Source organism: Chiloscyllium plagiosum, chromosome 5, assembly GCF_004010195.1.
Source record: "Chiloscyllium plagiosum isolate BGI_BamShark_2017 chromosome 5, ASM401019v2, whole genome shotgun sequence".
NCBI classification, from domain to species: domain Eukaryota; kingdom Metazoa; phylum Chordata; class Chondrichthyes; order Orectolobiformes; family Hemiscylliidae; genus Chiloscyllium; species Chiloscyllium plagiosum.
This window is the reverse complement of record NC_057714.1, coordinates 35,925,367-35,941,042: the sequence shown is the minus strand read 5'-3', so window position 1 is coordinate 35,941,042 and position 15,676 is coordinate 35,925,367. Positions and strand designations below refer to the sequence as shown.

General features: G+C 39.7%; 1 protein-coding gene across 3 annotated transcripts in view; it reads right to left on the bottom strand.

The window, feature by feature from the left end:
- The window catches only part of vwdel (von Willebrand factor D and EGF domains-like), a 207,413-nt gene that overhangs the window by 126,645 nt on the left and 65,092 nt on the right, over positions 1 to 15,676 (bottom strand). For all 3 annotated transcript variants that reach the window (XM_043689848.1, XM_043689850.1, XM_043689849.1), the window contains exons 2-4: positions 13,611 to 13,795; positions 7,381 to 7,612; positions 4,039 to 4,104 (exon numbers count right to left, since the gene is read on the bottom strand). In XM_043689848.1, the coding sequence (XP_043545783.1) occupies positions 4,039 to 4,104; positions 7,381 to 7,612; positions 13,611 to 13,795 (483 nt within the window). The remainder of the gene's footprint in view (positions 1 to 4,038; positions 4,105 to 7,380; positions 7,613 to 13,610; positions 13,796 to 15,676) is intronic.

Sequence of the window (15,676 nt, the reverse complement as noted above, 5' to 3'; positions counted from 1 at the left end):
GATTGATGAGGGCAGAGCAGTAGATGTGATCTAAATGGACTTCAGTACGGCGTTCGACAAGGTTCCTCATGGGAGGCAGATTAGCAAGGTTAGATCTAATGGAATACAGGGAGAACTAGACATTTGAATACAGAACTGGCTCAAAGGTAGAAGACAGAAGGTGGTGGTGGAGGGTTATTTTTCAGACTGGAGGCCTGTTACGTGTGGAGTGCCACAAGGATCGGTGCTGGGCCCTCTGCTTTTTGTCATTTACATAAAAGATTTGGATGCAAGCATTAGAGGTACAGTTAATAAGTTTGCAGATGACACCAAAATTGGAGGTGTAGTGGACAGCGAAGAGGGTTACCTCAGATTACAACAGGATCTGGACCAGATGGGCCAATGGGCTGAGAAATGGCAGATGGAGTTTAATTCAAATGCGAGGTGCTGCATTTTGGGAAAGCAAATCTTAGCAGGACTTATACACTTAATGGTAAGATCCTAGAGTGTGTTGCTGAACAAAGAGACCTTGGAGTGCAGGTTCATAGCTCCTTAAAAGTGGAGTCGCAGGTAGATAGGATAGTGAAGGCTGCATTTGTTATGCTTTCCTTTATTGGTCAGAGTATTGAGTACAGGAGTTGGGAAGTCATGCTGCAGCTGTACAGGATATTGGCCACTGTTGGAATATTGCATGTAATTCTGGTCTCCTTCCTATTGGAAAGATGTTGTGAAACTTGAAAGGGTTCAGAAAAGATTTACAAGGATGTTGCCAGGGTTGGAGGATCTGAGCTACAGGGAGAGGCTGAACAGGCTGGGGCTGTTTTCCCTGAAGAGTCGGAGGCTGAGGGGTAGACCTTATAGAGGTTTACAAAATTATGAGGGGCATGGATTGGATAAATAGGTAAAGTCTTTTCCCTGGCGTCGGGGAGTCCAGAACTAGAGGGCATAGGTTTAGGGTGAGAGGGGAAAGATATAAAAGAGACCTCAGGGTCAACTTTTTCACAGAGAGGGTGGTACGTGTGTGGAATGAGCTGCCAGAGGATGTTGCAACATTTAAGAGGCATTTGGACGGGTATATGAATAGGAAGGGTTTGGAGGGATATGGGCCGGGTGCTGGCAGGTGGGACTAGATTGGGTTGGGATATCTGGTTGGCATGGACGGGTTGGACCGAAGGGTCTGTTTCCATGCTGTACATCTCTATGACTCTAAATCTAGTCCCATTTGCCGACATTTGGCACATATCCCTCTAAATCCTTACTGTTCATATACCCATCCAGATGCCTTTTAAATGCTGTAATTGTACCAAATTCCACCATTTTCATCCATAACCGCACCACTCTCTGCTTGAAAATGTTGCCCCTTGGGTCCATTTTAAATCTTTCTCTTCTCACTTTCAACACATGCCCTCTAGTTTTGGACTCTCCCACCCCAGGGAAAAGATCTTGTCTATTTACCATACCCATGCCCCTTATCATTTTATAAACCTCTATAAGGTTATCCCTCAGCCTCCAAAGCTCCATGGAAAATACCCTTTTCAGCCATTCCCTATTGCTCAAAACGTCCAACACTGGCAAGATCCTTGTAGACCTTTTCTGAACCCTCTCTAGTTTCACAACATCCTTTCTTATAGCACAGCGACAAGAATTGCATACAATATTCCAAAAGTAGCTGAACCAATGTCCTGTACAGCCACGGCATAACCTCCCAATTCCTATAATCAATGCACTGACCAATAAAGGAAAGCATACCAAATGCCATCCTCACTATCTTATCTACCTGTTACTCTACTTTCAAGGAACTATGAACCTGCACTCCAAAGTCTTTCTTTTCCTCCTGCTTCACTCAATAGTAATTAAAATTATTATTCATTATCAATCACTGAGAAGATAAGAAGGCAGCTCATGAAAACATACAAGCACAATAAATATATAAACTCGAAAATAATTAAGTAATGACAATAAATTTAACACTGACAGTAAAATTAAATGCATAAAGACAAATCATTTAATTTCATTCGATCTGATTTGGTTTGATACTTAACACCTTTTTATTAGTACGTTAAGTGGTACTGAGCACGTGAAAATGGGAGCAAAGGTAAATGAAATGTGTTTTAAATTGTCTAGGTTAGTATTTTGGTGAAACAGTTTGCACACATGCCCCCCATGCCTGGCAGTATGTGGATTATGACACAAATCAGTGATACTGATGCTGACCTTTCAAACAACATAATTAAAGCTAACCCCAAGTCTTAAACTCTTAGAGCTGAACAAGACATGATAGGGAATGAGGGATGAAATACCACCGTACCAGCATCATTTAAAGGAATTGGGAGCTATTTGTGCATTAGTTGCTTGATTATTTTGTCTGGCTGCTGGTGAAAATTGTGCTTTATTTGAGACTTTGTACACTTCCCTGGAGTTTGAATCATCTATAAAGCATAGTCTGGCTGGTGCTTTGGTCATCTAAAACCAGCTTTCTTGGGTTGCCAACTCAGGACATGGAAAATAATTGGACAATGAAGAGAGGTCACTCAGAAAAAGGTAAGCTGCCAGAAGAGGAAGAAGGGGAAGGGCTGTGAACAGGAATACATGCCAAAGTCCCAACTATTCTCTTACATGGACTTCATCAGCTGCCTGCAATTCCACCACCCCATCTCTGACAACAAGTATGAGCTGAATGCTTTCTGCAATGAAACGAAAGGAGGGATTGAATATGATTGAGATTGATGGAAGAGCTGTTAGTGGTGATGCATGAACAGGAGAGGTAGTACAATATCCCCAATGGAGTGAGCAGGAAGCACAGAAGCCAGGAAAGGTTAGTAGTTTTGAAAGACGAGGTGGGTGAAACTATTGAGTGGATATGATGCATGCAATACTGAGTGTTATGATCCATCAGTGTTGGTGACTTGAGTGAGTAATGGTAGTTAGATTGAGTGGTGGCTTTATGAGCATGGGTTAACAGAGCAAAGATGGTCGAACCTACTCTAGGACAGCACAGAAGATCACTGACTTTTTCCTCCAGTGTTTAGCATCCTTTTTAAACTAAAACACAGAACTGACCTGGACAACAATTTGTATCCATCTGGCATGGTCTGGTCTCCTATGTCAGTCAGCTGGAAAATTAACTCCCTGATCTCCGCACCTCAGCTACCAAGACCTCCAGATTCCTGTCTAGGAAACATGAAGTGAGCTTTCCTTTCCTCTGGACCACATCCTAAACATACAGGTTCGACCACTACAGTGTGAGTGGCACTTTCTGACTTGCACTGTCTGAACTGATGCATAGCTGGGCTTTAAATATGGCTCCAGAGATGTGAACGCCAGGACACTGGCAGTGGCAAGGATTTTCATCAGTCAAGCTGTAAAATTCCTGAGAAAAGCCCTGAAGAAGCCAGTGCATCACTAATGAGCTGAAGAGTTGTGAGAGAAGTTGCTCCAAGCCATGATGGACTGGGGCCAGGAATCCCGCTCATTAAAACATTAAATGAAAATATTTTAAAAATCTGTCCTGGGTGATTAATCTTCCTACTGTCTCCTAAACACCTGTCTGAAAAACCCATCCTCACTACTTCTGCTCAGGGTGTTGTTCTCAATCTCAATGCATTTTGCACTAAAGCTTTTGCTGCCATTTGTCAAATAAACATGGTGTACATTGATCATTTTTCAAACTTTTGCAATACAGATTAATCTTTCAAAAACTCCAACCAATTCGCACAGCCATACTGCCCTTCTCCTTTAAAAGGCCGTTAAGGAGCAATAATTCACAGTATTGGGTTCCCTGCTGAGCGTAGCCAATTAACAAATTCATTAGAAGTAGTTACACACAGCAAACATTTTAACCATCTGCAATGCAAATTTAATTTTGTTGTCTGCAACACAATAGATGGAGGTGGGTTAATCACACACTGTGACCCCCACAGACCTTTTTGGGAGTTAGCCAATTGATCTCCCCATCTCAAAGCAATATTAGTTGAGTAAAATGAACTGATCAGTTAAACAGTATAGTAATGAAAGAATGCATATTATTGATTGGACATCATGAATTATGTTGACAATTACCTTTGCAAATGTTTCCATCTTCAGTCTCCTCTGGACCACAACTTTGTTCTTTTATTTCAGACACAACTGAGACATAATTTAATAAACACCATTGTCACTCAAATTCTAATAAATTAGTTGAATCATTATCTCCTTTAAGTTCATACTTTAACTTAGTTTTATAACCGATAGTTATCATGCATCCCAGCATATTGTAAACTAAATTAGTGCTTCACCATCACTCAAAACTGCATGAATCCATGTAAGGTTCTGTTAATTCATTTTTTAGATTAGAATCACTCTAAACATTATGGCACAGACAGCAGCACAAAGGGGGCTAACACCTTCAGTGCATTATCTGGGCTAAAACCAATCGTTAAAGTTAACCTGAGAATGTATAACTTTTTTAAAAAGTTTTGTGATTTACATATGAAAGAAGTGAAACTAACATGGTTATTCTAACAGATGAGAGATTTAACAAACAATCAAGGTATTTTTCAGTGTATAATTTCAGTTACATCACTCTGTAAATTTTTGCTATAAATTCTGTGTCTTACAATGTGTACTCCACAACCACCTGATGAAGAAGCGGTACTCCGAAAGCTAGTGTTTCCAATTAAACCTGTTGGAGTATAACGTGGTGTTGTGTGTTTTTTTTTAAACTTTGCACACCCCAATCCAACACCAGCATCTCCAAAATCGAGAAAGTGTACTGCTTATTTACAGCTTATTGAATGGTCTTTCATGGTAAAGTGTGGTAAATCCATCTTAATGATTCCTAATGCCAGTTTGACTAATACTTTCAAAATAATCAAGTGAACAATATGTCAACATCCCTTCTGTAGAGGTGGGATTTGAAGTAGAATCTTGTAAATTGTGACAATACTATGCCTTTAAAAAGTGTATTTTGTGCTTTTTGTTCTGAAGCGAAGTTGAGGCAGAGGTACCACACAGTCTGCTCAAAGCCAATGAAGTAAACAGCTTGTGAGGCCTTGATTCGTTATTCTAAGAAGTTGGTACAATAGAACTGCATGAGCTCAAGCTCCCACATAACCAAGATTTCTGGTTTAACTTTCAGTAGTTGTTGAGACTTGGAAGCTTATATATACCTCTCCCTACTGTAGCAAAATGCTTGAGTTCTCTCTCGCTCTCAGTTTTCTCTTGATGTTCTTTACTCCTGGACTGGAGAAACATTGCATATGAGACAATTTATTTTACTGAATTTGCCTTTGCCGGAGTGTATTTATGAGATGTTACTACCATGAAACAACTAATCAGTGGCAGTTAATACGTTATCTTAAGTATTTTGACAGAATTACAATTGAGTTTATTTTTAATTCTTATTTGTCCATATTTTAATTGGCATGTAAGAATAAAGCATGTTTTACATTAAGTCTGGTAGTTTGACCATTAACTGCATTTGAAATAAGATAATGTTGGGATCTAAGCTAACCTCAATCTATTTTGAGGGGTTTTGGTCTGGACCATAACATTATATTTCCATGTTGTACGGCACTGAGTTCTGCAATTGATGACATATAGAAACTATATAACAATTGATCAGATTCCATCTGTCTGGTGAGTTTATAAGTTAATTGATAATACCTCAACTGAACACTATACTTTTATCTGGGTATATAACAATTACATGAGTGCAACAATTACATTTCTGTGCTAATGATGTTCAAAGTCCAACATTATTCTTTGTGAATTTCAACTGCACCAAAAAAGGTGTCTAAACAGAATGTTAAACCTAAATTTTCAGGCAATATCAGTCAGGAAATCTCCCAGCTCATTGTATACCTTACTAAAAGCCAGACTTGCACTCCATGGCTGGGGGTGTACTGGTAGCGCAGCATTTGTGACAGTCTTCAGAGGATAACCTCTACTCATTCCAAATGAGGAAAGAGTTAGAAACAGTGCCCTAAGAGTCGACTCTTCTACATGGTCCTGGGCAGGGAACAACATCTACAGGGAATCAGCAGCTTTATGATTAAATAATGGAAATTTTGAATTTTGCAATTTGTAAAATTTTAACATATTCTAGGATGGTATCATGAATAGTTGCCCTGAAGAAAAACTGTGAATATGTCACATGAGCAATTGTTGCAATTAAGTGAGGAAGGGCAAATTGGCCTCTTTTTGACCCCTTTGGTAGATCATAAATATTTTCTATTTTTAATGTACAGCTATAACAAACTTCAACTAAAAACATAGTATTAAGTAAAAATTAAGAAGCCAAATATATTGTTTTCTTGAATGAAATAAAGAGGAATTATATTACCTACGAGTCACAAGAAAAAAAACTTGACATCAAACATCCAAACATATGTGAGTCTAAATTTTTTAAAAAGGTGAAGTATTTGGTACAGTGGGAAGCTAAATAACATATAATTCTGAAATAGATGTTGGCTTTTTTGCTTCAATCAGAGACCCTGGCTATGTAGCCCGTGCCTGGAATGCTGACCAGTAGCAAAACCTGTCAAACCCTCGAGTTCTTGTAGGTGGGCATTTCTTCAATTCAATTTTTATCATTGCTGCCTTTCAAGATGATGAGAAGCAAACAAGGAGAGATGGAATCTTTCAGTCCTTGATAGTATCACTTGATTTTCTTTCTCTGGTCTGTGCAATAGCTGTTTGCCTGAAATACTTGTGCATTGTTCAAGTTAGCCAGCTTGAAAAAAAACCGCACCAGGAAAGGCAGTCTCTCATCTCAATATGTGAAACTTCCAGAAAGATATAAATCAATGAGAAAGAAATTTAGAAAAGATTTAAAAGTTACCAATTCGCTATATGCCATTTTGCTTTACAGGAACAGACTCATTTCACCGCTGTAGCCTTTACCCAGAATATGTATACTTGCTAAATGAATACAATAAGTTTATCACCTCTCATGCAATATGTAACTTCTTATTTAAACAAGCTACTATAATACAATACAACACAATTTTCCATCAGAACAAGGTTGATATAACAGCCCATTGACCAATCAAGCACCTAGAGAGATTATACACCATCGAAATCTACTAAATGTACTACCCAGCAAGCTCCGATATCATGCTTCTCAGTCTGGCGAAAGGAATTATCTCAGCTCAATGGTTAGTGCTACAAAAATGTTCCAATTGTACAAAATCCTCAAATGCACAAACATGCAATTAAGCAATACACCACAACCCAAGGACATATGGCAAGTTCAATTTAGTAGAAATTAAAATTTTAAATAGAAAACATAATACAAACAAACAGATATGACAATGTGTGTCTTGGAAAATTTTTAATGCTATCAGTGAAACTTTAATTACCAGATGTTCTTCAGGCCAGATATTTACATCAGTGAGATATGACTTTACATTACAAACCTACCTACTGCACAATATCCCATGCATCCTTGTGTGGGCTGGAGAAGGTACAGAAAAAAGTCACCACAGTTTCGCACACTGACTGGAATTCGGAAAAGACAGCAGTCCTTTGTTGTACTGAAGAAAAACTGCCATGTTGCACAGGCAGTCAAATGCTTAACCTCTCCAACTTGTGGCAGGGATTCAGTCTCTTGCAAAGACAACCAAACAGGGGCTTGGGTGCCACAGTGATTCATCTAGAGAAAGAAATATGAAAGATTAAAGAATGACAAGAAACTAAAAGAAAAAAAAAGGAAATGCAGAATTGATACTGCTTTTTGTAAATGAAATGGGACTAGAATTGGATTTAACACGTGGAACACTGGTTCATTCTTGCAGTTAAATCACAGAATTGTTACAATGCAAGAAATGATTCAGCCCATTGTGTCTCACTATTCTCTGAGCATTTTGACTCTATGCCAAACTCCTACCTTTTCCCCACAACCTACATTATGTCTATATAAACAATCATGCAATGCCTGCTTGAATGTCTCCACTGAACCTACCTTCACCACATTTCCAAGTAAAGCACTATTGACCCAGACTACTTGCTTTGTTAAACTATATGGGTTTTTTTTCCCTCACCTTATATTGGTTTTAAAATGTGCTGCAAAAGAAACAATGTCCATTTTTCTTGGCCCTTTTACACGCATGAACAGTTACTCCTTCTCTGCTCTGTCCAGGCCCCAAAGATTTTGAAAACTGAGTTTTAAGCTTCTCCTCTTTAAGGAGAATAGTTCCGATTTCTACAATCTATCCTCCTAACTGAAGTTCCATAATCTGGGAACCACTCTCATATGCACTGTCCTGCACTCTCTTCAATTCATTCATGTAGTCCCTATTATGAGACACCTAGAACTAAATACAGTACTCCAACTTAAATCTAACCAATGTCCTTTATAGATACGGTGTAATCTTTCTGTTCTTTTACTTGATGCCCCTAGAAAATTTAAAATTTTGTTAACATTTCCTAGACTTATACACATATACACATATACACTCAGGTCTCTCTGCTCCTGTGCACCCTTTAAAATATTACCGGCATTTGATACTCTGTCTCCATGTTGTTTGACCTTACACTTCTTTGCACTGACTTAATTTGCCACTTCCTCCGTCAGCCTGTCAATGTCTTTATCATAGAATCATAGAATCCTTACAGTGTGGAAGCAGGACATTTGGCTCAATGAGTCCACGCCGACCCCAGAAGAGCATCCTACCCACACCCACCCCAAACCCTTTAACACTGCATTCCCCTTGGCTAATTCTCCTAACCTACACATCCTTGGACACTGTGGGCAATTTAGCACGGCCAACACATCTAACCTGCACATCTTTAATCTGTGGAAGGAAACTCACACAGATATGGGGAGAACATGGAAGCTCCACAAAGACAGTGGACCGAGGCTGGAATCAAACCCAGGTTCCTGGTGTTGTGAGGCAGCACTGCTAACTACTGAGCCAACGTGCTGCCTACAGCATGCTCTTCTACACTGTACAGCTCAGTTTACAATTCTCCCAACTTTAGAGTTGCCTGCAAATTTGAAACTACCCCTTCTTTAAACATATATGCATGAGCCCTGAGGAACTCCACTATAAATCTTCCTTCAGCCCATCAACCGTTACTCTCTATTTCTATCACTCATAATTTTACAATAATGTTACTGCTGTCTCTTTTATTCCAAGACCCATCACATTCCATGAACATCACAAAGGTTAAGTGGCATTGTACTGAGTGCCTTTGAGAGTCTATATATACCAGATCACCAACATTGCCCTTCGCAAACTTTAGTACCTCTCAAATAACTCCAGCAAGTTAGTTAGCTACAACTTCCCTTAACAGATCCATGCTGAATATTCCCAATTAACCCACAGGTTTCCATTTGACAATTAACTCTACACCAAATTCTTTCTAGAAATTTCTAAACATAAAGATTAACTTGTCTGTCTGGTGTTAGTCATGAGCATTTGCTGTTCTGGTTGCTTCTCTTCATGATCTTGTTCTCGATTGTGTATTTAAAGTATCTAAAGATCATACAACATTCATTATCATCATACTATCAATTTATCAGCTTCACAGTAAGTTATGTTATTCATACAATTTAACTTAGTAGAATATTTGCACTGTGTTCTTACATATAGCTTTAATAGGTTTGCCAAAATTAAACCTTTAATGAACCAATGCTTTACAATTTCAAAACTGAGTAACAAAAATTCAGAATAAATCTTCTGACAGTGAAACATTTTAAAGATCGATAAGATCAATTGACTATGATTATAAAGATACTATAAAAGCTTTGATCACAAATAATATTTTTAATAGTTGGCCTAAAAGAAACGACACTGACTACATTTGAAGTAAAGCACACTAAAAGTGCTTTGGTCCTGAAAAAAGTGCTCTAGTTTGTGTTAGCTGAGAAGAACTTTTCAAAACAGTTATCTTTTCATTAAATCTCAAGAACTGAGAATTGTGACTCACGTTGTGTACAGTTCCAAAGATAAGAAAATGGTTTTTCTCTCAATTCATCCTTCTCCTATTAAATACTGCTAACTTTCGACAGGAGTCAATAGTTAACCATTAAAAATGCCCAGCATTTATTTCCTGAGCCCATGGTTACTGAAACCACTCTTTATATGTTACACCTAATAACATTAGGTCATGGAATATAGAATGACTGAAGATGAGACCTTCCTATGGGTCAGAAGTTATTGAGAATCATCTTAATTCCGGATCTTTTTTAAAATCAAGTTTTCTTCTCTAAAATTTAATACTATTAGATTTCAAATATTTAATATTGAATGTTGTTGAAAAGACAGACACATTGCCAAAACTTTTAATCTTACCTACCTCAGCAGTTTATACTATGGAATAAAAAGATGTTGAGTTGTTAATAATTTGACACTGATTGGCAGAGCACCATCATGGAGGAAGCAAGAGGGACTATAGGCTCACGGATAATTCAAAGCAGTTACTAGGCTTGAATATAATTGTTTTGCTTACAGAGAACAGGTCTTTGCATATGAATGCATGTCATTTCCAGCAAGTAAAAATTAGTCAGTTTTGAAATTGACCAATTCTCTTACGTTGGTTGTTATTGTGACTATCCATGCACTCAGGATTGGTAAGTAAGTGCTGCCTAATTGGAGAACCACATCTAACAGGAGACATTTTGTTTTAGGTTTTGCAAATATGGGCTGGTCGAGTACAGTCTGTATTTTACTTATTATAACAAAGCTAGTCCCTTGTGTTTTCCTAAAAACTGCTCCTTGACTCAAAGAGACTTTGTCCTTGATTTGTTTTTCCCTGAGGGGTAATAAACCAGGCCAGGCTCTAATCAGTCTGATTTGGTACAGAGGTGGAAAGGATTTTAAGAGACCTTTTGTTTATATGTAAACTGATGAGACTTCAGGCGAAGGTGGTCATGTTTTAGAAGTGACCTGTATAAAGAAAGGGGGGTGATCAGCTCTCTAGCTGAGTTGAGCAGTTTTAGTTCAGTCTTGAACTGGTAAGGAGTTCAACAGGGAGCTGTGTGGAAACTCTCTCTCCCCCTCTCTCTCTGTCTCTTTCCTGCCCTTCAACTTCAACCTGTAAGTGTGTATTCCATTTATACTAATTTTTGAAGGGAGTTTGCTTATTGGGACTGTTGTGTATATTCAGTACAACAAATTAAATCTAGTTGATTCGGCTGAATTCTGTAGGAGTTATTTATTCTGTTCTTAGTGTTTCATTGTGTAATTTTGTGGATAAATTTTTGTCTGTTCAAAAATCTAGTAGTCAGCCCAGCTAACTTAATCCGGATAATTTTCACTGGACACTTACCAAAACAAATTGCGAAGTTATGCTCTGAGCTGTCTGCTTAAGAATGTTTTGAGTGGTCTGGCCTAGTCCATAATATTATTATGAACAATGAAAGGTTGTTTGATGCTTGATTTGATGAGCCACTCATTGGGATATGCATTCTATTTATGGGCATTACCAGAGCACAAATTCATAAACAACATTGCTCAATTGTGTAATGGGCAGAACATAGTTTTGGACTGACAGCAACATCCTATTTGGAAAGTACCACTCTCATAACTACTGCATATTAGTGGCGTAAACAGCTTGCTTAATCTGATGATCAGTCAAGCTCATAAAGATGCTGCTCTACATTTGCTTAAAGATTTATGAGCAGGAACCCAACAAAAAAAAATGCTGTCTTTTTTGTATTAATCAGGAGTTTAGTTTTCCTCACATCTTTCTTCATGGTAACATTAGCAAGTAAAAGTCAACATGTCAACTACTCAGCATTTTGTTTTTCCTGTAGCTTAGACTGTTATGAGCATTTGAAAGACAGTATTCTTGTGCTTGTCCCTATGGATGGAGTAGGAAAAGCTTCAGCAACATGCCCCACTTTTCAGCAATATTTCGCCTCTCTCCTAATAAATGGTTTCTTATATTTCATATTGTACCTTTCCATCCAGTAGAACAGTATTGTTCAAAATGAACAATGAACAGAATCGGATGTTTTTAGGCTACATTTGAGTTGCATTGAGTTTTTTCTAATGAGAGTTGCTGCTACGAGGCTTAACCAGCTTTTTCACTGTGTCTTACCAAGTTCACCTCAGTAATTACTTAACATGCTGTTCTGACAGCCTTCACGTCCAATTCTGGACCCATTTTACTACATGCAGTTCCCAAAAGAACTCGTCACTCAACACCAATATCCTAGAATTCACTAGTATTTTTTATTCCCACTTTACCTTGAAAAGGGCCATTGCAAATCTGGGCAGGCACTGTCAATCCAGAGCTGCTCTGCATAGTCCCTGACATTTGCCAAGAGATGGCAGACAGCTGCACGTTGCTGCACCAATGTGTGGTCATGGTCCTGGAGGTCCTGCTGCATGAGATGGTGCAGACACAGGATCCCCTCTTCCCCCAACACACATCAAAAAGCCATGCCAGCCTTGCCCAAGATGGCCCCTCGGCGAAAGCCATCTCAGTCATTTTGGGGGGGGCATATGGCAATGGAGAGAAAAGATAAATGACTCTGTCCCCTCCACTAGCGCAAATGCCTCCATATTCGTTTCAATACTTCACATGGTACTATTGGACCCAATCCCCACTAAGGCTCATGCTTTATCACTCTGTCTAATGCCTGCCTTATCTTCTCTCATTTGATCTCACCTACCTCAATAGCACTAACTCTGCATCTGCTCTGTGCCACCGATTTGCTCACTTAGTGCAGCTGGGAAGTCGTCCAAACAGCAATAGCTGTGCCACCCACTTTCATCTCCCTTAACACCTGCCTCTCATTCCAGGAGGTAAACAACCTCACAATAGGGCAGGAAGAGCTATGATGAGTTGTGGGTTTCCTAACGTTCAGCTCTCCACCCTTTATGTGGTGAGTACTTGGTCTCTGACCATTTTGAGCAGCTGACTGACTGGATTAATGCCAGAGGCTACTTTTAACTAATTGTGCAGGGACCCAGTGAGCAAAAGCTATCTCCTTTGACTGCCAGTACAGACTGAGGTATAGCACTGAAGTGCACAAACATCCTGTGACATAATCAGAGATGTGCCACGAGGGTTTTTTAAGAGGCTGATACATGTCCATGAAGGTGCCTAGTATTCAACATGGTGGCCATTCAGGTAAAAGTGAGGATCGCAGATGCTGGAGATCAGAGTAAAGATTAGAGTGGTGCTGGAAAAGCTCATTTCTGATGAAGGGCTCCTGCCCGAAACGTCGATTTTCTTGCTCCTCAGATGCTGCCTGACCTGCTGTGCTTTTCCAGCACCACTCTAATCTTGATGGTGATCACTCAGAGCAAGTGGTGAGCTGAATTAGCAAGAAACGTACTCTGGCTTTCATGCTGAAATTTTCTCAACATCTAGTATACTTAAAAATGTTTAGTAAGATACAAAGCAGAATAATAATAAAGCCAAGTTGAGCGAAAACAGTATTCAACATACAATATTCCCCTTTTAGTGGGGATTCATCACTGCCTAATGCAGCTTACAAAAATCAAAGGTTGAGCAAAATGTTCCTGATGCAAAGATCAGCCTCCCCATCCAATACTATCACAAAGCTGGCCATAGCCTACATAACGCAGACCGCTATACGATTCTGCTCATTGTTTCAAATCTGTTATACCATGACACACTATAAATAAGAGATAAGTCAGGAATGCATTCAATGACAAGGAAACAATGTATACCTCCACACACTTTGTTGGCATTTCTGCAGGTTTATCAAAGATCTGAAAACGATACCATCCTGGTGTTAAAGAATGATCACATATTAGCTCCTGAATTGCTGACTGTTGCAGTCGGAGTGAATCAAAATCCACACTTCTGTAGGGATTCTGAAGAAGTTGGTGACCACCAGGGTAGCACTCAGGGGCTGTAAGACAACAGAAAAGGAATTAAAGATTCACTATAACTGAGTAATTATTATATCACATTAATTCCAACAATTAACCATGTTTCATTTGTTGATTACCTAGGCAACAGTATTTATTTGTAAACATATATATTGATAAGACACAGTTAGCTCAATTCTGAACAGGGAGAAAGTGAAGACTGCAGATTCTGGAGAGTTAGTCAGAAGTGTGACGCTGGAAAAGCACAGAAGGTCAGGCAGTATCCAAGCAGAGGAATAAACTTTTCGGGCATAAGCCCTTCATCATTCCTGTCTCTATCACCATCTCATACACCATGTCCTGGATGAAAATTTACTCAACATATCCCCTCTAGTTCTAAATCTATGCCTCTTGTTTATTGCCCTCTCCACGAACAAAAACATATCCGTCTTGTACATTCTTTCTCGGTCAAACAACAGTTCATAGACTTCAATTAAATGTCCCCTCATCCTTTACTATTCCAAAGAAAAGATCCCAATCAAATACATTTCTACACATAGCTAAGATTCGCCATTCTTGACAAGATCCTCATGGTGGCACAGTGGTTTGCACTGCTGTCTCACAGCGCCAGAGACCCGGGTTCAATTCCCGCCTCAGGCGACTGACTGTGTGGAGTTTGCACGTTCTCCCTGTGTCTGCGTGGGTTTCCTCCAGGTGCTCCGGTTTCCTCCCACAGTCCAAAGATGTGCAGGTCAGGTGAATTGGCCATGCTAAATTGCCCGTAGTGTTAGGTGAAGGGGTAAATGTAGGGGTATGGGTGGGTTTCGCTTCGGCGGGTCGGTGTGGACTTGGTGGGCCGAAGGGCCTGTTTCCACACTGTAATCTAATCTAAAACACCTCCATACCTCTGTTACACTCTTCCTTTAACACAATAACTAGAAACGTATGCAGCACTCTAATTGCAGTCTAACAGGTGGGCAAGTTGTTGGAGGGAATCCTGAGGGACAGGATGTACATGTATTTGGAAAGGCAAGGACTGATTCGGGATAGTAAACATGGCTTTGTGTGTGGGAAATCATGTCTCACAAACTTGATTGAGTTTTTTGAAGTAACAAAGAAGATTAATGAGGTCAGAGCTGTAGATGTGATCTATATGGACTTCAATAAGGCGCTTGACAAGGTTCCCCATGGGAGACTGATTAGCAAGGTTAGATCTCATGAAATACAGGGAGAACTAGCCATTTGGATACAGAACTGACTCAAAGGTAGAAGACAGAGGATGGTGGTGGAGGGTTGTTTTTCAGACTGGAGGCCTGTGACGTGTGGAGTGCCACAAGGATCGGTGCTGGGCCCTCTACTTTTTGTCATTTACATAAATGATTTGGATGTGAGCATAAGAGGTACAGTTAGTAAGTTTGCAGATGATACCAAAATTGGAGGTGTAGTGGACAGCGAAGAGGGTTATCTCAGATTACAACAGGATCTGGACCAGATGGGCCAATGGGCAGATGGTGTTTAATTCAGATAAATGCGAGGTGCTGCATTTTGGGAAAGCAAATCTTAGCAGGACTTACACACTTAATGGTAAGGTCCTAGAGTGTGTTGCTGAACAAACAGACCTTGGAGTGCAGGTTCATAACGCCTTGAAAGTGCAATCGCAGGTAGGTAGGATAATGAAGGCGGCTTTTGGTATGCTTTCCTTTACTGGTCAGAGCATTGAGTACAGGAGTTGGGAGGTCATGTTGCAGCTGTACAGCACATTGGTTAGGCCACATTTAGAACATTGTGTGCAATTCTGGTCTCCTTCCTATCGGAAGGATGTTGTGAAACTTGAAGGGGTTCAGAAAAGATTTACAGGGACGCTGCCAGGGTTGGAGGATTTGAGCTGCAGGGAGAGGCTGAACAGGCTGGGGTTGTTTTCC